This window comes from Tiliqua scincoides, chromosome 1 (genome assembly GCF_035046505.1).
Source record: "Tiliqua scincoides isolate rTilSci1 chromosome 1, rTilSci1.hap2, whole genome shotgun sequence".
Taxonomy (NCBI): domain Eukaryota; kingdom Metazoa; phylum Chordata; class Lepidosauria; order Squamata; family Scincidae; genus Tiliqua; species Tiliqua scincoides.
Genome location: NC_089821.1, coordinates 209,326,543 through 209,351,101, shown reverse-complemented (window position 1 = coordinate 209,351,101; position 24,559 = coordinate 209,326,543). Strand labels below are relative to the sequence as shown.

The following is a 24,559-nucleotide window of genomic DNA, read 5'->3' as shown; positions in this document are numbered from 1 at the left end:
TGTGCTGCATCCTGCAATTCGGTAGCAGTCATAGAAGCCTCCTCAAGGTAAGGGAATCTGTGTTCCCTTACCTCAAAGCTGCATTGCCCTTACCTTGGTGATTGCAAGTTGGTTAGGACTGCGTTCTAAGTCATAAAGCTAAGTCATAAAGCTCACCAGGTCATCTTGGGCCAGCTCATTTATCTGCCTCACCTTCCCCATGGGCTTGCTGCAATAATAAAATGGGAAGGATAGGAGGAAAGCTTTCTTTGAAGGAAGAGTAGAATAAAAATGAAATTAACACAATTAGGAAAGAGCTCACACATTGCTCTTGGAGACATACTCAAGATAGAGGAACAAACACTGCTACAGACTTCAGAATCTTTTCTATCAACCCTTCTCTCCCAGTGAAAATTTAGTGAAATCCTTTATCTCCACAATCACACAGAATAGAAAGAGGCAAAAGTATACAACAGCACATAACCAGACAACAGCACAGCCAAAGTTGTACACATGGTGCTGGAATTGCCCTTCAGTGACCCTAGAATATCCAAAATTGGGCATAAGCTATTGGAACAGTCTGGGCTAGATTAAACCATATGGGATGTTCCATAATATTCAGGGATTGGCAACCAGAAAGACTGAGTGTTGCTGGTTTTGTGATCAAATACTTCACAACTGTCCTTAGCCAATCAGGCCAAAGAAAGTGAGATACAGTAGAGGTTTTCTTTTTCACCATCTGATACAACTATTCTCATGAGGGAAATAAATGTCTGATGTGTCTGAGTGATAATCAATCTCCAAGCCAGAGAAAGAGGTAAGAAGCAATCTACTGCATTAGCAAACAGAGCTGGACACAGATACAAACAAGCAAGAAAAGGACCTTTAAGAAAACTAAACAGGAGTGACCAAAATAAACAAAACATAAATCAGATTCCTGTGGACATACTAAAGCAGTATGTTATCTTGGGTGACATATCACAATTCTGGAGTGCTGGATTCATGGAGAAGAAGTTGTTTTTAGGGAATAAATTAACAAAGGATTCTATCAGAATTATGTTCCCCTTCTGAAAGCTTTAACTTTCTAGAAAGAGGATATTAAAACTAGGTGGCGGCAGTGGCAGTTATAAAAATGGCATCATGCAGTCTAGAAAGCATCCATTTTAGACACAACCTTTCATCAGTCAGACAATCACTTCCAACAAAGAACAAAAATTAATAGGAACAACTATTGCCCCACCTTTGAGTTGCTGATGCCAATAAAGCACTTGTTTTAATTTGATTTGCTGTGATGAAAATGCATGTGTGCTTCTAAGTACAGCTGCTTACATTAAACTTTTTTTTTTTTAAAAAACCCTGGTAAGTCTTTCACAGGGGTTATGGTACTGGAGCTGTGCCAAAGGTTTGCCTATGAACACAGTCAGTGTAGAGAAAAAAGCTAAACATTTATACATTTTTTTCCACACTTGTCTGATGCTGTTATGCAGCCTCTCTCACACCCAAAGCTCAAAAAAGGTCAGCAGGTTTACTGGACCCGTGATGGGCATCTGAACATGGTTGGTGGGCGGTGTTTGTCTCAGTGTGACACAAGTTTGCAGGCCCATGTAAAGCAAAATTTAAAAATGGTAGAGCAGGATTCAGACTGCCATGGAAAGATGAGAGCTGGTTGCCCATGGATGCAGACTGTTCCAAGGGAGCTACAGGACTGAGTCAGACAGGAAGTCTCCCCTGCAACCACGCAAGTACTGACGTCCATGGAACACTAACCTTCATCACTTCTACCTGTAGGTCTTCGTTGAGATACGGAGTCACCCTGACTGCGTTCAGCATCTGATTAAGCAACTGCTTGTCATCAGAGTCTGTTTCCATGGTTACAAATCTCTCGTCAGACAGTAGCTTCTGCACAGAGAAATGGGGTTATCTCCGAGATTCTGGATTTGCTTTCTACATAATACTGTTATAAAGAATCATATTTACAAACAAAATACCTTGTTTTTCAAACCCTATAACAGTATAAAATCTATATAACGACCCTTAAAAAAGTAGTATTACATGTGGTAGTAAGATCTAGTTGACATACACAAGCAACTCATGATTATTTAAATGATTAAGATGTACATGAGAATCTATCTAAAATATAATCAGTTTCGTGCCTAGCTAACAGGGTTATTTAGGCCATTTCTGTGATGAGCAAGTATGTTTTCTGCTCAAAAGAGGAAACAATTCTATTGTAAATTCCTATTAATAACATAAGAATCATCTTTCTGGATCAGGCCAAGGGCCCATCTAGTCCAGCTTCCTATATCTCACAGTGGCCCTCTAGATGCCTCCAGGAGCAGACAATACACCTGTATCCTGTTGCCATTCCCTTGCATCAGGTGTTCAGAATTCAACTACCTCTAAAACTCAGAGGCTGCAGGTAGTCATCATGACTTGCAACTTAGGACGGACTTTTCCTCCATAAATCGGTCAAATCTGCTTTTCAAGGCATCTTGATCAGGTGCCGTCACAACATCCTGTGGCAGGGAGTTCCACAGATTAATTTCAGACTGGATACAGAAACATTTGGGTACAGAACCAGTTCCTGAGACCTATGAAATCTTAGTGTGAACACTGGAGAGGTCTGAACACCACCTTATCTATAGGAAAAATATGAGCACAGGGCAGTATGGCACAAATTTGCTCAGAATAAACCCAACTGCACCCTTCCCCTCAGTTTGTTTGAGGTAAGCATGTTACTTTCCCCCACTCTTCCTCCTTTCCTGTAAATGGGGGCAGAAGACAGTATTCATCTGCTTTCCCACCATTACCTATTACTAGAAAGATCTGCACACAAATGTAGCATAAGATCAGAGTACCACAATGCATGTGCATACTGCAGGTTTGTGACAGGCCTTCAGTAACCAATGGACAACAAAACTCACATTAGTTCAAGGTTGTATAATGTACGGTGTAAAGCCATGGCCCACACTAACCTGTGAGAACTGGTCTAAAATCATTTTAATACCCAGGCTAACATTTTTTAGGAACTAACAGCCCAATTCTATCCCTAGAGGCTCCACCAGGTGGAGCGGTGCCAAAATGGCTACCGTCGCATCCAGCTGCACTGCCGGGGCTGCCATATGTCTCCTTGGGGGAAAGATACTTTCATCCCATTTTCATGGGGAAAGCCTCAAGACCCACAACAGGGCTTCTCAAGTCTGTACCAGCTATTTTGCCAGTGCAGACTTGAGAGCCTCTGTGTTGGGCTTTGCAGCCCGACATGGAGGTTAGGATACGGCAGAGCAGGGCTCTACTAGTCCCACCCCCCTCCTGCCCCTACACCCTCCCCCTGCCCCGGAACACCTCTCCCACAGTCCGTACCACCGCCAGGAGCTCTTCCCTTGCTCCGGGCAGCACCGTCTCATGCTGGACCAGCACAAGCACTCCTGACACTCTGGGTGCTGTAAATGTGCTTTACAGCATGTTTATGGCACCCAGCACTGGAGCGCAGTGCCAGCACTGGGAGTGAATATGATTTGGCCCTAAAATGTCAGTGAGTCACCTGTGTTCAAGATCCACAAAGCCATCCCAGTGATGCCACATTCCTACATACCTGCATCCCTGCTAGAGCATGCTGTGCCAATTTCACATTTTTGCTTTCCATAGCGAGCTGGAGTGGAAGGAGACACTTCTCCCTGATTTTGAAAGAAGGAAAAATACTGTTCAACACATACATTCAAAAAAGCCTGCACTGTGTCAACTACTCTTTCACATTCACAGTATGTATGACTTTTATCCCTTTCTGAAGCATACATGAAGAAATGCTGCTGTTGGAGTTGTAGCAGTAGGGACCTCTTATCTCTGGCTACAGGATTAGGATGGGGCTGCAAGATTATGCCTTCTCTCTCCAGAGCAAATCCCTACCATCAATAATTGCAGTTAATGTTGATTAATTGTTTAACTGTAATTTGGGTTAACCAGATTTCCCTTTTAACCAGGATTTCAAGCTGGTTAAGCTTTCTGCAGTTAAAAGCATTAACCAAGATAACATTGATGCCTTTAAGTGTGGTTAAGGCATAGTGGGGAATTTGCTTCAGAGAGAAGAAAGGCTGGAGCAACAACGCACATGGCCTTTCTCCAGCATTGTATCTGTATTAGCCCAAACTCCTGATTGTGTTCCTGGGTGAGATATAAGTAAATTTACAAGTGCTCTTTCAACTGGAATAGAGGCAAGGCATTTTCCTAGGATGGCAAGCAAAGAAATATTATTTCTTTAATTAAAATTTTTGTTTTGTTACCTTGAAATTCAAGTGGTACGCTGCAGCACCTCCTTGATCACCACCTTTTGCAAGCAACTGAAAATTCAGCACCCCCCAAACACTAGAACAGCAATGTATTATGTCTGAAACACATCAGGTTTCTACAGATTTATTTAAGAAAATGGAATACTCTCCCAACATAATGACATTAAATTTAACATTTGACAAAATTTGACAAAAGTTAAAAACAAAGTAGTTGAACAAATACAGTTAGATTGTGTGTGTGTGTGTGTGTGTGTGTGTGTGTGTGTGTGTACATTCCAGACTCTGAAGTGCAAGATGACAAATATAATGGCTTACATGCAAAAAAAGGTTGAGTGAGTGTGCGCTTTCTGAACATTGCTGCATGCTCCACCTTCTCACATATATCTATACTGCCTTAAGAGATATGGGTGGTAATTCATTACAAGCTCCAGTTGCTACCATCATTTCAGTGACTTGGCAATCACTCAGACAACTACTTTTCCCCTAACAGAAGCAGTAGCAGATTCCAATAAAAATGAGCTAGTCAATGCTTCATTACAACTGAAAGCCATGTAAAATCTTAATGGCTCATTGCACAGCTCTTGTGTACTTCAGTGGAACACTCACAATCTGCAGTCATATTCTTTAATTGATAAAAATTATATTTCTTTGTAAATCTAAGAAACTAAGCACAACACTGAAACAAAATGGATTAAAAACAAGGACTGATTCAATTAGTGAATTTCCCATTTCTGAGAAAAGCATCGAGCTGAAGAGCGGATTAACGTTACAGTTGCTTCTCTATTTCCATTCCAGCATTTAACAAAATGAGCTGCCACTATGTTATTTACTTATCAGTAAGATTTTTATCATCAATTCCTTAATCTTAAAGTACCTACAGCCACCTAGACAGATTAGAGTACCTGTATCTGATTAGTTCAATATTCCGGAGGTTTAAAATTTCAATTTAATTCCATGTTATGATGTGCTAGGAGCCTGTGGCCTTGAGATGGACCAATATTTACTTCACCATAGTCCCTGCTTCTACCTTGGAGGGAAAGGGACTGTTATTTGTCCATTTATTTTGGTGATTATTTTGCAAAAGCTTTCACGATATTGCTACTGCTATAAATATTCATTGCACGTACTGCGTTACCCACACAGACACACAACAGTTTTGTGGATTATCACAGTTATTGGGTTTTGTTTCTTAAGGCTGAAATCCTATGCACATTTATTTGGAAGTAAAGAACTAAGGTAACAGAAAAAGAAATTCACTGAGTAAAAAGATATCAAAACATTTCAGGGGCAAGACTGAAAGGATCCATTACAACCCCTCCCCACTCCCTTTTCACTCCACGTTGGCCTTACTATGTTGGTGGATGTAGCTCCACACACCAGCGGGAATGCTCTGGCCTTCCTGGCAGTGTTGCTTGTATGTGCACTGTCACAAAATGCTTATAATAATAATAATAATAATAATAATAATAATAATAATAATAATAATTTATTAATGGTATTTATATACTGCCTTTCTTGGTCACCAGATTTCTCAGACTTTAATTCAAGGCGGTTTACATAGGCAGGCTATACTAAACCCCAATAGGGATTTTTACAATTGAAGAAGGTTCTGTCTTTCAAGAACCACATTTCAGATGGATCTTTTTCTGATCTGGTATCACATTCTGGCCTCCATTTTCCTCCCACACCGGCTGACAGAGGCCAAAGAGCAGGTGGAATAACTCGGCATAACTTGGCTAGGCTTGTCAGCTGCTTCAAGGTCTCGCTGTTCACGGTGCCAGTGGCCTCGAACTGGCGACCTTCGGATGTTATCTTCAGGCAAACGGAGGCTCTACCCTCTAGACCAGACCTCTTGCCTATGTGTATGTAACAGTACGCTCTGACAGAACATATGCTTCATTGGCACAAAAAGACCATAGGATTGGGCCAAAAGAAATGGGGCACTCGCCTACATCCTGGACTCTTTAACATTTGCATCCTAAACAATATAGTAATATACAAGTATGCGAGAAGTGCTACCACATTTCCTTTACTTTCACTAATTAACAGCATCCTCCCTGAAGTCACGGCTTTCACCTTTTTCAGAACCTAAATTGCTGCACACTAAAAAGCATAAAGATGAGCAAGAAGTGAAAAATATTGATTCACACCTCCCACTTCCTGAAGCAGCAAGATTTGCCAGAGTCAGTTTCCAAGTCAGGAGAGTGCACTGTTGACTTATGGTAATTTTGTTATACTGGAATGCTTACAAATACGTAAGGGAGGGAAGAAGAGCACAGCAGAAAGACAGCCAGACAGTGTTGGGTTTTAAAGCAGGATCAATTTCTCAAAAAAAACAGCAGGTAGTACTTCCCAAACCTTCTTCCCAGTCAACTCCAAAATCTCAGACTTGTTTTGCTTTTACCCTGGAAGTCAATGTAGCTTCCAAACTTTAGTCTACTGAAAGTTGCCATCCACACAAGACCATTAAGCAAGCAAGCACTCAAGGCACATCAGCTATTAGCGTGACAGTTTCACAATCCATCAACAATCAGGTCCTGACTCACAGTTTGAGAAACATTTTTGTAAGCTATTGCCTTCCAACCAGGCATAATTTTTAAAAACCTTGCTGTCAATGCCAGGACTCCATATGATGGAGCCTACAAAGAATAACTAAAGGTGCAATCCAAACCTGCAACAGTAGAGCCAGGCCACAGTGGCCTAACCCTTAACCATTGCAAGTTAGGAGGTTGCTAAAGTCACCTCGGGTAAGGAGATATTTTCCCCCTTACCGAGCCCCAGTCTGCCCTATGCGGCAATTTGGATCTGTGCTATCTGTTTAGCTGGCACAAATCCAAGTAGCCCGTGTAAGGCTGCCTGGCATGGGAGTGGGGGTTAGGGTTCAGTGCATGCTGCAGTCAGTGATCTCACCACCGCTTGGTTCCACTCTCCCCTGTCCAAAAACACCCCCTCCTCACTTCTGGAACGCCCTCCTGCCAACCTCTCCCACCCCCTGCACTGCCTGGTGCAAACTTATCCTGGCCAGCTGCTGCAGAGGGCTGGATTTGGCTTGGTGAGGTGGTGCAGCCTCCGCACCAGCCCAACCAACTCCCGAGTTGGTGTAAACACGCCTTATGGCACATTTCCAACACTTAGGAGCAGGAACAGGGGGTCTATACCACCTCAACTGTTAGTTTGGATTGGGCTGTCCGTGAGACAGATTGGAAAACAAGCATGTATTTCTCACAGCAAACATGTGAAGTGTCTTCACCACCCATGTACATGCATCTGGGAATCCTGATAATGCATGTGCATGCTTGTATGTTACCTGCATTTCACATATCCGTTATAGAGAACACTGGTGTAACTCTGGCTTCCATGCAGCAAACGTATTTGCTGCATAAAATACAGATCAGCTCTACTTCTTTGAAAGCCCTTCTTTTGAGGACAGCAGAGAAACTAGAGAACACTTTGGATTAAGAGGGGGTTATCATTCCAATTATGGTGATCCAGGATGAACTTAATGTGCTGTGTAGCCGTCTTCCATTATTAGAATGACAAAAGAGTACAGGTTCCATTTGTTGGATCTTTATAATGAGGAAAGGAGCAGCTTTATCTTCCTGAGGTGTCTTCCTCAAACAGCTTTTGTACACACAGTGAGATGAGAAGAGCAATACTTTGTAAAGTTCCTGGAAGAAACTGCTAAAGGAATTATTAAAATGTCAGCCGTGCTAAGCACTGACCTTTCCCACATTTTGTTTGGAATTGGCTGAGTTACCTACTTCTTGCTTCCAGGTCTGGGAAGCTGTTGCTGTGGTCAACACTTCCTGACAGGCGGCTAAAACCTAGGACACTAGCAAGGTCACAGAAAGACAGCCAGTAACTCTAAGAATCAGATAATAAAATGAAAGTTCAACTACCTCATTCTAGAAGTAAAAGACTTGAAAAACGTGAAGTGAATAGTAATGGCTCATTAATTCAAGCTCTGAATGTAAATGGATATAAAAATGAGAATTGGCATAAATAGAAATGTCTCTTCTTACCATGTCTGTAGAACATTAACAACCCTGGTTGGCCTTAAAAGATGATACCTAGGGATGTGCACAGTGTAACAGTGTCTGATCAGTCAAAATGTGCCCCAATCCCATTTTAACTTTTGTGTAACGCTTATGCAAGTCCCTTTTCAGTGCCAAAAAAATGGCCTACCTGCAAGTGGGATGGGGACAGGGCCTGCTATTCACATCTTTTCTTGTCTTTCGACCTGACTAAGGGCCCAATCCTAATGGAACCTTGGACTGTTGGAAGGAAAAAGAATTCCAGAAGCATGAGGTCCTTTATGACAGCATGAAAGCCAAGCCAGGCTGTTGCTGAAAACTGCAAGAAGCACAGTACATGGGGCAGCAACTCCAGGAGGCTCTGATAAGTTGGTGCTGGGGGCAGAGAGAGGGGAGGGCATGGAATGGTCTGGTGGGTGGATCTCAATGGGAAACCTGTATGTCAAATCTTATCCCCCATTTTGCGACCTGTCCCCTCTCTCGTTTCGGACTTATACCAGCTATATGTGTGGGACTGAGAAGACCTATAGGCCATAAGGGGCCCTGCGCAGAGATAAGTAAAAAAAATAGCTCTGGTAGGCCTCCTGATTGACTCCACTCCCACCATTGGATGCAGCACATGCTCCACCAGTGCAGTTGCATCGGTAACAATAGTGGGGGATAGGACTGGGCAGTAAGATGTGTCCATCAAGAACAGGCAATCATGAAAGCAGTGCCTACATGTATGCCTTTAACAAAATATGGGGTGTGGGGAGAACTGCACTAATACTGTCAAATGGGAAGCTGAGGTGTATATTGCTGATGCTTTCAGCTTTGTGAGATTGTTTGTTTCAGTGTCTATATGGCTGCTTCTGTGACAAAACTGAACAGTGGTGACAACAGCACAGTCAAACAGTTATTATTAAGAATATTTATATACTGCTTTTCAACAAAAAAAGCTCACAAAGTGTTTTACACAAATAAAAAGATGTATTTAAAAAGTAAATACAGCTGTGCTATCCATCACAAAACATTCCCATAGGGGCCTACAACACTACTTCAACTACATCTCATATGGTCACAGTATAAATAAGGGCTACAAAACACTGCTTGAAGAGATGCAAAAACAGCATGACCTTGAGGGAAAAATCAGATTTCAATGCAAGTCTACCACATCTTCTCAGCGTAAGGGTAGCCAAACTTTCAACTTTAGGGCTCCTGGACCTTTAACAACTGTGTAGATGAGAAAAATTCAGCAGGTGTAGCTTGTCATCCGTGAGATTAACAGGCTGCACCTGCTAAAATTTCTTCTTCTACACTAGGGGTGCCCAAACCCTGGCCCTGGGGCCACTTGTGGCCCTCAAGGCCTCGCAATGTAGCCCTCAGGGAGCCCCTAGTCTCCAATGAGCCTCTGTTCCTCCAGAGATTTGTTGGAGCCTGCACTGGCCCAATGCAACTGCTCTCAGTGTGAGGGCGACTGTTTGACCTCTCGCATGAACTGTGGGACAAGGGCTCCCTCCACTGCAGTAGCGGCAGCAAAGGAAAGGCCAGCCTTGCTTTGTACAAGGCCTTTTATAGGCCTTGAGCTATTGCAAGACCTTTATTCATTTATATAAGTTCATCTTTAATATATTCATTTAAGTAAAATTATGTAAATGTATTCAAATTTGAAATGTAAATTAATTCCCCCCCCCCGGCCCCCAACACAGTGTCAGAGAGATGATGCGGCCCTCCTGCCAAAAACTTTGGACACCCCTGTTCTACACAATTGTTAAAAGGTCCAGGAGCCCTAAAGTTGAAAGGTTGGCCATCCCTGTCACAGCATAACATGCATTATAAAGGTAGAAGTGTGGTAGTTCTACACCCAGGCCACAAGTGATAATTGGTAAGTGATAATACAAAACAGATCATTTACCTAAAGAATTTAGGCTAGGTCAACTGTGTAGAAACTGTTCAGGTTGCCAAATTCTATGATCCAAAGCAGGTGGTCTACTCGAGGGAAATGCTTCAACTCTGCATTTGTTATAGAGACTCAAATTCTTTTTCCTTGTATCAGGGAAAAAGTAACAAATTAATTTGGCTGGATTATGTTTTACTGGATGCAGTTTCTCTGTCTTTAGAAACATGGACATTTTATAGCCCAATCCCAATTTGCGCTGGAGCAGCCAAGCCAGTGGGCCTGGGCTGTATCCAGTGCAAGTTTCAGACAGCCAGAGGCCCAACCAGGGGCAAGGGGAAACATTTCCCCTTAACCTGGGGACAGCCACTGCAGTCCCAATGGGGCAACTCGAATCCGCGCTACCTAAGGAGGTGGTGCAAACTCAAGCAGCCCGGAACTGCTCAGGGCTGCTCAGGAATGGGGTCAGGATCCAGCATAACCGCTGGGTCCTGGTCCCGCCTCCTGTCCGCCCTGGGAACGCCCACCCTGCCCCAGACCCCTGCGCCGGTTGAGCTCGGCCAACACAAACCTAACTTTCCCCGGGGCCCGCTTTGGTGTGGGGAGGCCAGCGTGCATCCTTGTGCAGGCCTCTTCCAGTGGCACAAAAGTCCTTTACGGCACTGGTGGGCCGGCAAAAGGGACTTGAATCAGCCCATCTCCTTTTTAGGACTGCGCCCTTAGAACGGTAAGGAGATACCATGTTCAAGTAAATGCAGTACGGTCCAGTTCATTTGTTACTTTCTCCTTACGCTGAAGGCAAGAGGCATGTGCCAAGACTCATACCAGGCGGAGAGCTCATAACTCCCAAATAGGCTGTTTGTCAGGCTGAACAGCAAGCAAGCAACATTCTCTGTTTTATGCAGAACAAGACTGCTTATCAATACAAACATTTTTAATTTCTTCAAGTAGTCTGGGTAATTGAAAAATTGTTTTTGGAATTAGCATAAAACCCCAAGAGGTTCTGTATATTGTATGACCACCTGGGGCTCACCATCAAAACAGATTCATGATTAACTCACTATCTATTCCAATTGAAACCTAGTAGAATGTTTGAGTAGACATGCAAGAACTGCAAATTTTGCTCAGGTGTTGCCACTAGCAACACAGGTGAAAGAAAAACTCAAGGGCAGCTGCAGATAATGATTTCTATGTTATTATTTCCTGGGACACTTACATAGAAATCCAGGTTATTAGGACAGGCATACTGGACAGGTATAACCTAATTATCCATGGATTTTTTTTTTTATCTCAACATGATGAGAAGGGCCCTTTAAATTAAAGGGAAAAAGTCATTTAACAATAGCCTCATTAATGCAAGAGAGGGCAACTGGCTAACAATCCATCAATCATTCTCTCTCCATACACTTAGAACAGCTTCACTCCAAAGCAAGTGATCCCTCCCTTCCCCCTGAGCACATGAAAGAAAGATAATCACTTTGCATTCTTTCGGAAGTTCTGCACTCTGGGTGAAGGGAGGGGTCCCTGGCTTGGAGCAAAGCCTTTCTGAATGCCTGGATAGAGACTGATTGATGGATGTCTAATGCTTCTGTCTTACATCACAAAGGTCAGCAAGGCTGTTTTTAAACTGCCTAGCAAAGGGACATTATTTTAAATGGATTTGCTTTAATGCAATTTCTGCCAGCCATGTGAGTTCTGGGAACAGAATCCTCATAGATATCGAGACTTAACCTGTAGTTGATTTGAGGCTAAAGCAGACATGAGTAAACCATTGGAAGTTATCAGAAGCATAACCAAAAAGCCAATATTGGCTGAGATAAGCACATGGCATAAAAAGACCATTACACATCTACAGGTAACATAATTGGATCCATCTTCATTTCTCCCTTCAACAAGAGAGCCATCTCAATATACACAGCCAGTCTACAGCAGCACAGCTTGTCAGAATGTGGGAACATTAAAAACACAATGTACTTGCTGAAGAACAGATGAACAACAAAGGAAAAGATAAAAATAGCAGTCAGCACATGTGATAATACTGAAAAGTGTCAAAGGTTAGGTGTGACAAAGAGACACCCTGAGGCTCAATCCACAGCAGGGATCAGAAACAGGAGGCCTCATAGCCAAATATATTCTGAAAAAACATCAGTCAGCCCCCATCTGCTAACCTAGAGGCAATAAAAATGGGAGGGGGTGACAATGGGCCTTTAAATCAGCAGCCCACTCTGAAGGGAGGAGGTAACCGGAGTTCCTGCTTCCTGTTAGCCTCTCTGTAGCATACAGACTTGTTGCCTGTATGTTGGGTTGTTCAGTTCAGCAAACATGTTTAAGCAAGAAACACTAGTGCTGCAAGCACTACGATGGAAATCAAAGGTACCGTAATGGGTGTGTGGGGGACACTATTTACATAGGGTTCCTCCATATCTGTGGTTTCCATTTTCTTTCTCACTAGTTTCTGAATGCCAAACCAATCTTCAAAACCAGATGCACCCTTGCTTCTTTGGTTCTAAGAGGATGAAGACTATATAGCCTCAGTTATGTTCTCCAATACTTTATCCATACTTAAGTCTCAGGACAAGATGCAATCTTACTTGCAGCAGTTGGTTGTAACAGTATTCCAAATGGATATAAATCCATTCAGTATAGAGTACTCTAAGAAATGAAACACAATGACTTTTCTTCTTTAACTATGCCAAGTGGACCACATAAATAACTCAAGCAAGATGGATCTGGGGGATGGATACAGTGTTTTTAGGTATGCATAGTGATCATCAGCTTTGCAGTACTATTCAGTGTGCTTCACTTCTCTTGGTGGCACTCCTCCAGCACAATCAATCACCTACTTTGATTTAACACCACTCAGTTTAATGGCTAGCAGCACATAGCAACTTCCAGATAGGGAAGCTTGTAGGATAGGCAGAAGGGGAAAGGGGGGCAGTTAACATTAAGATAAAGATTGTTTGCTCACTTCTGAGTGCTGCTAGACTACATGGACAACTTGACTCTGATTAAGCTTATACAGAGCTCATTCATTTCTGCTGTAGTTGCAATTATCCTTATGCACAAATTAAACACCCCAGAACAAAAGTAATATAAACCATGGCCTAAAGCTAAAAGCAATGACACAAGACCTCACAACATTATTTGCTTCATAAACACAATGGAGCAAGTGCCAGATGGCCAGCAAACTTGCTGGCATCTGTAGCAATTATGAAGCTAACCCACTGTGAATGGGGGAAGGGTGGGGTAGGAGAGCAAGAGAACCATTTTCTCTGCCTACTTGGACTCCCAGTGAAAAATGATGGTAAAGAAATCGGATGGAAGAAAGAGTTAAATCAACACTGCTCACACACTGAGTAAGTTAGGCTATATTATAGGCTCAAACCTTGCATGAAAGAGAACTTTAGAATGACTTAAAAGCTACACAGAGGAAGAGTGTGATAGTCCCTCGATCTGATTCACAAGGACTTTTCATATGCTCTGTGTCCTGAAAGTTTTGGGAGCTTCCACAATCTCTGCCCAGTTTGGTGCCAAAGAATAAAAATGGGTAGAATAAATTTTCAAAGTATTATTGAACTAATTAGTAGAAGCATAATGCTAAACTACAGATTAGGTGACAACGTATAAATAACTCACACTAACAGAGTCCTGTTTTTCATCATTCAATATATGGCTAAAACCCCTTATGGACGCCAATCACTGCATACTGTATAACAAGGTTTTCTTCATTTAGCAGCCATATGTTTACCGAAGTTACCTTTCTGGATGAGAATTCCTCTCCCCTTCCCCAATTCTTGGACTTGGTATCCACTGTTCCTTACAGACATATTTCATTTTAACTCCATGCAGCAAATGCACAAGTATTTACAATAATTGTAAAATAATAATTGTTGAGTTTCGAAGAGAAAATAGTACATTTTGCATATAATGTAACATATAAAGAATTGGTAAAAAAAATAGTGCACACAACAATAACCTACATGCCCTGTTGCATTTGCTATGATTCAATACTTCAGTGGATTTTAATTTAAACAAAATAACTGTAGAAAAAACTACCATAGATACTCAAGTATAGTCCATGAAAATTTTGCCAAGTAGTCAAGCTCCAGTTCTCACTTCGACTTATCTCCGGGTCAATCAGAGGGCAGAGCCTTTCCACTCTGAACAATTTCTCCGCTAAGCTCAGGCAGGCACCAGAGTGTCTGAAGGACTCTGAAAAGTTTCTGTTCTTGCTAAAACAGGCTCATTAGACAGCCTGTTTGCTCAAGCAGGCTCATTTGTTTCTATAGTAACTTTCCTGAGAAATTCCAGCCAACCCTAACCTTTTATTCTCCTCTGTTCCCTTTTGCTGCTGCAAACTGGTTCCCTTTTGCAAAGGCTTTGCATTTGGCAGAGGTCTTTTTTTTCAGCACCAGGGTAGGATCCCCTTTCCATTTGAAGCAATGTCCCAGGCTACAATTCAATGCACCATTACTTAAGAATAACTCCCATGGAAAGCAGTGGGTCTACTTCTGAGTAAAAAGGGTTGCAAATATATGCAGCTGCATCTCTCTGCTGTGAATTGAATTGCACATTCCCAGTTATGCGTTATGGGTTGTATGTTGTATGTAGAGCTTCTGGCTTAACACACCAGATACCTTAAAGGTGGATTTGATTCATGGTTCTCCTGCAGTGGTTCCCAACCTTTTTCACTTGCATATCCCTTGGTAGCCCATTTCCATAAATTGTACCCTTTATATTAGCAAAATGTTTGTAATTAATAATATAAGCCCTTATCTCCTCTATATGAAAGCCCAGACTTCATGTTTTATCACAGTGTTTTCTCTTTTTTATCTTTTCTCTTTTCTGAAGAACAGAAGACTGCCTTTGCACTGTTTTGCACCAGAAGTGTGCTGAGAAATTCTGGGTGATGGATCACTTTCCATATGATGTTTCAGCTTTTTTTACTGTGATGGTTTTCAATCACTGGTTCATACATGAATTGATAACCAAAAATTAGCTTTTGGTGGGGCTTTCACAGTCAACTAGCTACCTCCCTTCCTGCCTTGCTGATCGCATTCTGCAGCATGACCTGCCTTTTTCTGCCATTATTTCATTCTTTTTCAAGTATCCCTAAAGGTCCTGTTGAGTGTCCCTTGGAGTACGTGAATACCAGGCTGGGAACCACTGTTTTACTGGTATGTTGTTTACAGTGCACTTGCTCTGATAGTGTTTACAAGAAGGTGGTGAATGAGGGAAGGCCCTGGAAGTTACAAGTTGTATGTAGCCATTATGCTGAACCAAAATATTCCAGATTCAAATACATCTCACAAAGAAGACTCATGAGAAAGAGCATTTTGGGATATCAGAACTTACGTCAATCAAATGTTATGTTATGTTATGTTAGAGAGAAAATATGTATGTTAGCATGTTCACAAGCACAGTTGCCAAAAAAGTAGATATAAGGAGAGTTTAGATCCATTTTACCCAGAAGCCTTAGAGGGGAGACTACGAGCTGGGAGTCCTCAAGGGAAAGTCTGTTAGGAAGGAATCAAGGATACATCCCCAATTGCTCTTTTATAAGAACAAAATTAAAGGAGAAGTTTAATAATGTAGAGGAAATGGGTAAATAAGTTAGGGAATAAAAGAATTAGTTTGGAAATAGGGAATAAAGTAAAATCAAATGAACTCTGTGTCACCCTTCAGAGTTAGAGCTGGGCTTGCATAACAGAGAGGCCCCAGATAACAAGTGGAGGTAGTTAATTGCTTAAGCAATAAACCAATTTGACACAATCAAGATAACAGCTATTAGTTGTCAAGCTAACTAGTTAAAATCAAGCTGAAGCTTCAAAGAAACTGTCAAAGTGATGGATAAAGATAGGCTGTAACAGAGGTCTGAAATGCAGCCCCCCATCTGCATGTCAGACTGGAACAGAGAAGCAATTTGGATTTTAAAAAAATCCAAATAGCTTTGAGCCTCTTAAAACCAAAAGACATTGTTAAACCAGGATAAAGTTTTAAAATAATGTATTTACAGAGGAACAGTGTAACACTTAAAATAGGCTGCAGACTGAAATGCCTACATTTAGACAAAGAGAGCCTTCTATGATCTCTAAAACAGTAGCAAGATTAAAGCCAGACAATAAACTGATGAACCCTAATGGGGGGTAATGAGGGTTAACTGATGAAGTCGTAAACAGAAGCAAAATCATTCTAAAAAGACTCTTAATTCCTGCAACTGAATAGGGAGTCAGGAGCTTGCATTCAAGTTTGCCTGTAAGTAAAATGCAGCATGAAATATAAGAGGTTTGCAAATCAAAGTAATTATTAGAAGCAAAATGCCAGCCATAAGAGTTTAACAAAAGCCAGCAGCTCTGTAACTTCATTAACATATCTATTATTATTATTATTATTATTAACAGTATTTATATACCGCTTTTCAACTAAAAGTTCACAAAGCGGTTTACAGAGAAAAATCAAATAACTAAATGGCTCCCTGTCCCAAAAGGGCTCACAATCTAAAAAGATGCAAATGAATACCAGCAGACAGCCACTAATAAGATGCAAATGAAAAGCAGCAGACAGATCTAGATATTTCAATTAGAACTTCTAATTGAGAAATAAGAATAGCACCAAAAGCAAAATGCAATATGTTTGCATGCATTCTTTAATCAATAATAAGAAAAGACTTGGGTCTGCCTTAAAGTGAGGCTTGCAAAATAGATGCTGTACAGCTAATTTGGAATGTAGAAAGCAGAAACAAGCTTGCTCCCTGTCAGCTTGAAAACTTGTCAAAATTTATTGCATCTCACAGATAGGAATTAAAAGTCAGCATGTATGATAGAATTCTTCACTGCTTAATAATTAAAGAATATTAGTAACAAATATAAAGGTATTTAGAATTGATTTTATTTTAGCTTTTAGAATTGTTAAAATTAAAACATAGAATGAGCTAGAAAGCTAAATGAGAAAATAGCTAAAATTCAGATATGCTTTAAACCACAAGCCAGCCTGGAGTTAATTAAGAGTTTGACAGGAGACTCCAGAAAAGTTATGGTTTACAGATAAGACACAAGACAGATAGAAAGCTAAGGAGGAGACCAGACAGAGAATAACTTTCCTAGGCGCCAGAATAGATAGTGAATTTAAGAATATTTCTAGTAATAAGAATAATTAATCCTAGTAGCCATAGACTCATTAGCAGAAAGTCTGTTCAATATCAAAGTTGACAGAACAGATATGAAACTAGTGGAACTACATATCAAATTGACAAAGTCCGATAAGAGACAATTATCTCAGGAATGTGAATCTCTTGAAAATGCAACTTATATCAGAGGAGAACTGAGATTTACAGAAGAAAGAAATCACTTAATAACTTTGTGTGGAAAACAGATATAAAATATTTGAAATCAGATTGGAAAAGAGGATAAAATAAGCAATAAAATAAGTATAAACACTAATTAAATAAACACATAATTACAAAATTAGGGTAATTAGGAAAATTGAGATAGACACACAGTGCCCCCTTTGGAATAGTATAGACATTACAGAAAGGGGAGGAGTTCTCCAGGTATGGCAATAGCCAATGAAAAATCCCCATTTCTGACATCATAGGCTCTAACAAATAGGATTGGGATTTTCTCAAGACAAAGGACCCTAAAGGTATATAAGGTAACACCCAGCAGGGAAAGATGCTTTTTCTCTGGGACACTGAGAGACCACAGCTCTCTGTGTTCCCCATTTTGAACCACCAAGAGAAGCCCATTGCTGGCAATGAATAAAAGCTTGGAAACCACCACAACTTCAGTCTGCTGAGTTTGTTCTTGAACCCTGATTCGCCGTGCAACAGTGAAGACCAGAATTTAAAAAAAGAATAAAAATGTATTTTATGATCTTTTACTATGTTTTTAATAAATTAGAGACTGTACAGTTCTTAGGTAACAATTACTGGTAGGGTATTTTTCAGGATCTGGCCTCGGGTAAACTTAGACAAAACTATAGTCAGACACCGCCCTAAGTTTAACCTCGACTTATCCGAGGGTTATAGAAAATTTCATGGTTGTTGGCTCGAAATCTGCCCTCGACTTATCTGTGGGGTCAACTTATAGACGGGTGTCTGCGGTGGTTGTCCAAGTCAATCACGAAGCCATTTTTATACATCATAAATTTGCATTGAAAACTACTACATAGTATATAACCACTGGAATAATTAGGTCCAAAGGGAAGCAGTGTTGCCAATTCCACGTCAAATTTAGCATCCTACTCAAAGTCACTCTCAACAGACATGCTCCATTCTGAACTAGATTACTATCTAATTTTCTGTCAGTGCTTACCATATTTCCCAGAACTACACAGAATGGTCCACCAACAAGACAGGCACAACTTCTTCCTTGACAATTCCCATGCAATAAAGTACAAACATTCAGTAAACTGTCATCACTTGCAAGATTTCTAATATCGAATATATTTTTTTTCTAAATGCAAATCATGGCCAATAGGAGAAGACAAATGTCTCCTGGTAACTACAGTGCTTCATTACAGCAATCTAGTAATTAGCTACCTAGCGTTGGTGTACTGTAGAGCAGTGTTTCTCAAACTGTAGGTCGGGACCCACTAGGTGGTCGTGAGCCAATGTCAGGTGGGTCCCCATTCATTTCAATATTTTATTTTTAATATATTAGACTTATGCTACCATGATCTACGACTGCATTTGGGAAATGTTACAGACCTGTACTTTTAATAGGCTAATATGTATAATCTTTTAACAATGATAGTCAATGGCACTTACTCCTGGATAAGTGTGGGTAGGATTGCAGCCTAGGATTGTTGAAAATTTTCCTGCTTGATGATGTCATTTCTGGTCATGACATCACTTCCAGTGGGTCCTGACAGATTCTCATTCTAAAAAGTGGGTCCCAGTGCTAAATGTGTGAGAACCACTGCTGTAGAGCATTACAGGTCTTCTCAGTATGGTCTTCTTAGGAAATGAAGATGACCTTTAAAGATGACCTTTAAATGAAGATGACCTTTAAAGGTTTTGACCTTTAAAGCCCTATACTGCTCTGGGCCAGGGTATCTTAGAGATTGCCTACTCCCGTACAATCCGGCGCGTCCTCTCAGATCATCAGAGAAGGCCTTTTTACAAGTGCCGCCGCCTAAGGAGGTACGTGGGGCGGCAGCAAGAAACAGGGCTTTCTCAGTAGTGGCACCAACGTTATGGAACTCCCTTTCCCTTGACTTGAGAATGGTTCCCTCTCTTGAGACTTTTCGGCGAGGCCTGAAGACCTTGCTGTTTAAACAAGCCTTCTGACTTCATGGCCTTTTTTTAACATCTTTTAGTTGCTTTTTTACAGGCCTGATTCCTCTAAGAACTGCTGTTTTTTACTCTTTTTTATTCTGACTTTTATCTGACTACTGTTTTTATGGTCTCTGTTAAGGTGTTTTTAATATGTTTTTATCTGTTTGTGAAATTATGTTTTAATCTGTTTTTATATGTTGTAAGCCAACCTGGGTCCCTTTAGGGAGAAGGGCGGGATAGAAATAAAGTTTATTATTATTATTATTATTGATGCAAAACAGAACAGCATGACCAGATTCAGGCATGACTGACATCCTGCAATGAGGTTTTCCAGTGCAGAAATCTCAGGATCAAGGTGTGTTGGTCTTTGTCAAATCAATGACAGCAAGCAACTCGTTGCTTTCAGATATGGAAGCAAATACTTGAGCTTGTTTCCCATTTTGATAGAACCCAAGAATCACATCTAGCAAAAGTATAGATGGCCACAAGAGAGACCATTATGTATGGATTAGAGCAATGGTATTCAAACTGGGGCGTCGCGATGCCCCAGCCTGTGAGTCCTGGCTTCTGCCCCCTTAAGGGGCAAGGATGTGGATCGCGCCGCTCAGGGGGGCTGCAGGGGCTTGGGTGCACTTGCCCAAGCCTCCTGCAGCCTCTTAGGAGTGTGGGGAACCCTGCGCAACCTTCGGCAGGGCTCCCCAGGTCAGGAAAAGTGAAAGCGGAGTGATAGCGCCCCGCTCCGCAAAACTGGAAGCGGAGCACGATCGCTCCGCTTTCCCTTCTGACAGGGCTGCAGGGACTGGGGTGCACCCTCCAGTCCCTGTAGCAGCCGTCCCTGTGTGTGGGGAGCCCTGTGCTAGCGCCTGCAGGGCTCCCAAGGTCAGGGAAAGGGAGAGTGGGGCGATCGCACTCTGCTTCTGCTTTTGCAGAGGCAGAGCAGATCGCTCCATTCTCCCTTTCCCTGACCTGGGGCGCCCTGCAGGCGCTCGTGCAGGGCTCCTCACACACGGCTGCTACAGGGACTGGCGAGTGCATCCCAGCCCCCTGAGCGACGCAATCCTGGGGATCACGTTGCTGCCTTCCCCCTGCCCACTGCCTTCCCCCGCAAAGACTTACTGCAGGTTTCAAATTCTCGAAGAGTTTGAAAACTGCAGGATTAGAGTGACAGGGACAAGTTACAAATATGTCATGAATGGCTGACAATCATGATGTAAGACTGGTGTCTATCGCTACACATCCAGATCCAGAATAAGACATTTTGACTGTTCTTGCTTGTATGCTGTACATGAAGAAACAGCCTTAGGTCACATTCTATGTTGGACCGTTATTGAATCCTTATAAGCAAGAAAGCAGTGTTTTTCTGTGTGCTGTGTAGGAAATGATATTCTTTCCTATGGCTTACAAAACCTTCCTTCCACCCAAAAAGGGAAGGATAACATTTCTGAAGTTCTGGCTCAAGTTAACAGGTGCTCCTTCCAATTGGAGTTGTGGAGTGTTTTTTTTTGTTTGTTTTTTTGGTCCCTCTCCAAATATTTTAACTATTTGGAAGCACCAGCTGCTCAGCAGACCAATTCCATTTTCTTCCTGCCAACAAAACACTAGTCTGTGGTAAAATCTAAATGGGTGCTTTTATACTTTTCTGCAAACTTAGCCATGTTCAGTAAAATTAAGTTTGCATGCTCACAAAATGCCCAAAGAACACGTCCGTAGTAGAGGAAAGAAATCAATTCAGGAAGTCCATGGGGACAATTATCACCTGTGAGACAGGGACAGTAAGATTATTACGAAAAGGTTTTTCCAGCAGTTAAATCAAGAGACAGGCTGATTGTCCAACCTCAATTTATCATTCTTTGGAAAGAATTTCATTAGCAAGAATGACATGTTGCCACCGTTGAATTTTCTTTTTTTCATATGGTTTCTATTAGAATTGAAGAAAATGAATTGAAACGATAAACTGAGTAATCATGTTCTGCTAAAGAAGAAAGAAATGTAGCAGCTGGGAAGATGAGAATCTGTGAAATAGTTTTAGGATATCTAAAAAATAAATTGGGTCTATCATCATATAATCTTAAATTGTAGTCTCACACCAATTCTATTTGATGGGCAGACAGCAAAAGAGTTTTAAGGTATGTTATGGTCTTTGTCAAACAAGTCCATTATAAGACTTGCAAGCTGGTTTAAATCATTGCTTTGCTTTAAATTGTTTTCTAAAGCTTTTTTTTTTTTACTTGAAAGAAATAAACTATTCTTGCTTTTCAACATCCTGATGCTTTCACAAAGGCTACATTTCAAATTTCTGGCATTTTAGAAGATATTCAACATGGGTCCGATATCTGTTTTGATGTCTATAAAATCCAAAATAAACAGTGGAACACAGAGATTTTAATTGCTCAAGAGGTAACATTTATTTATTTTTAATCAACCACACAATAACCAAAAGGCAGTCTGAAATCAAGAAGAGAAGCAAACTAAGGTGCAACACAGCAAGGAAAAAAAAGAGTAACTATGGACGCTTATAATATTGTAGTTAGAATGTGCAATACTGTATTACTAAATGGTCACATAATAAATCATATTACTGGCATCGGCTCTATCCTCAGTATGCTTCATGCTCAGCCTCGCCCACCATCCCCCCAAAGCTGCTGTATTGTCAGTGCCCAAAATTTAGCAAGTGCATATGATCTATAGCAGGAATGTCAAACTTATTTTATACAGAGGACTGAAGATTGCTTTGGTGCCTACTGAGGGCCGGAAGTGACACTATTAAGCAGAAAGTGATATCATTAAGCAGGTGATGGCCAGAAATAAGCACTTCGTTCTCACAAAGAAATTTATTAGCTGCAAATGAAAGAGAAAATGTGCAAATGTTGATCATATTTTCAAGTTATGAGAGAGCCCATTTATCAAGCTGGGAGAGCCCATTTATAACAGGAGCTGGACAAATTGCTTCTGGGGGTTGTATTTGGCCCATGGGCCTTATGCTTGACATCCCTGATCTATAGATTTAGGGCCTAAGCACAAATTGCAGTATCAATAAAACATGTTTTCATACATGCAAGTGTCCAGCTTTATCATGCCAGTTTTTATAGCTGCATATATGTATGCATTTGCTGTTTTTTTAAAATCCAGTCTTCCAACTTACTTTCAAGGGGGGGGGGGGAAGGAAGAAAGGGCATAAACGCCCATAAGGTGAACCAATCCACTATCAAAAATTATTTCAATTTTTTTTCTATTACCGAAGTACTTTTGCTATTTTATGGCCTTGAAAGATGAACAAAAGCATTTTCAGTCATAGGAAATATAAATTGCCTGAAAAATTGGCAAGCGTCATCAATACTCATTTATCTAATTATCTATGGCAAGAACAAAATTGCCTCCAGGCAACCTGCAGCCAGACTGATTACAGAGCAGGCAGGCAAAGGTCAAAAGCAGACATGGTCAGGTGGATAAAGCCCACAGAGGCCAGAGGCAGAAGAGGGAGTCAGTACTAGGCTGGGCTCAAGTACTGAATAAGTAGGGTAAGACAGTTCAGTTCAGTGTGATTACTCAGACTGGAACCAAGTCTGGAGCAGCCATCATATGGGGTCAAGTAAGGTCCTATTTGCACCTCGGGCTGACAAACAGGAGACACAGCCCATTAAGAACATAAAAAAAACCTTGCTGGATCAGGCCAAAGGCCCATCAGTTTCCTGTATCTCCTAACAGCCCATCCGATGCTGCTGGGGAGCACATAAGATGCCTGTATCCTGCTGTCACTTCCTTGCATCTGGCATTCAGAATTAGACTATTTCTAAAATCCATAGGCTGCAAATAGTTACCATGTAACCCGTGATGGACTTTTCCGCCATAAATCTGTCTAATCCCCAAAGCATCACACACAACACAATAAGGGGTTTATTTAAAAAAGGTGGTATGACCCATGAAGAACTTTAGCATATGAGTTTTTTAAAATTACTACTACTAGTACAAACATTTAATAGATCTTCCAAGCATTTACAAGCATTCTCAAAGTAATTCTTATAACAATCATGTTGTCAGGTACATCAGTGTTATATAATTCAAGACATGTACTGTATAATATCAAATCAAAGGGAACTCATAGACATAATCCACAACAAGTAGATGGGGGGCAATCAGAGTGGGAGAGTGGCAAACAATTCCACAGTTCTCTCCCCCCCCCCCCACTAGCTCACCAATATCCAACAGATGCATGCTAAGGCCATAGGGCCTGAAAAGAAACTGATAAGATAGACTCATAAGCCACATGTCTCCTATTGCCTGCTAAAGAAGCTCTTTCAGTCTTCATCCTGCCATTGTTATTGCCTGGCAACAGTTTGATGGTTTGTAACATTATGTTGCAGTCATCTGCAGGCAGATATAATCTGAAATCTGCCCACTGCAGTGGGTCTTTCAAGTGCAGCACAAACCGAGTGCCCTCTCTCAAGACAGTAGAGTGCAAGAACCTGTTACGTGCAAGAAAAATACATGACTCATTCTGACCTTTTTGTCAGAGCTTTCAGATCCCAGTCTCTCTCATTCCCCTTGACATGGGCCAGGGTCTGCAAAGACTGCATGTCTTTGGGCAGGCCTTTTATGTTCTTCTTCCCTCAAATTGCAAAACACCTAGTTGCAGATGTGATATAAATTAATAATAATAATAATAATAATAATAATAGGCAGAATTAATACTGGTGGCTCAACAGGAAGCATTCCCAATTTTTCCAGAAGCTCTTTGCTCTCCATCTGCTTTCAACTTGCTAAATTGATTTTCTGACTCCAACAATTAGGACAAAGCCAAGGAACAATGGGACTGTGTGATAGCAACTCCACTTGTTCCCCCCAGTAAAGCATGTGGTAAGGGAGCTCTTGCTCAGTATACGATTATCATGGAGGCATATCTTCAATAGGTAGGAAGCTCCTTGGTGGTGGTAATAGATATTGAGAGAAATGGAGAAGTAGGGAGTAGCAGCCAACCACAACAGCCATCATATTTTCAACCCAAGTCACAACAAGGTTTTCTTTGGATCCGACAGACTTTTGAGTAATATAGTACTATGAATCCAGAAAATTATGGGAAAATGATGTGACTCACAAGAATGCTTTCTTA

At 41.2% G+C, this 24,559-nt stretch overlaps 1 protein-coding gene across 1 annotated transcript in view; it reads right to left on the bottom strand.

The window, feature by feature from the left end:
• The window catches only part of ARFGEF3 (ARFGEF family member 3), an 82,633-nt gene that overhangs the window by 54,065 nt on the left and 4,009 nt on the right, over positions 1-24,559 (bottom strand). Inside the window, exons 3-4 of the mRNA XM_066611238.1 lie at positions 3,575-3,656; positions 1,747-1,878 (exon numbers count right to left, since the gene is read on the bottom strand). Coding sequence (XP_066467335.1) covers positions 1,747-1,878; positions 3,575-3,656 — 214 coding nt within the window. The remainder of the gene's footprint in view (positions 1-1,746; positions 1,879-3,574; positions 3,657-24,559) is intronic.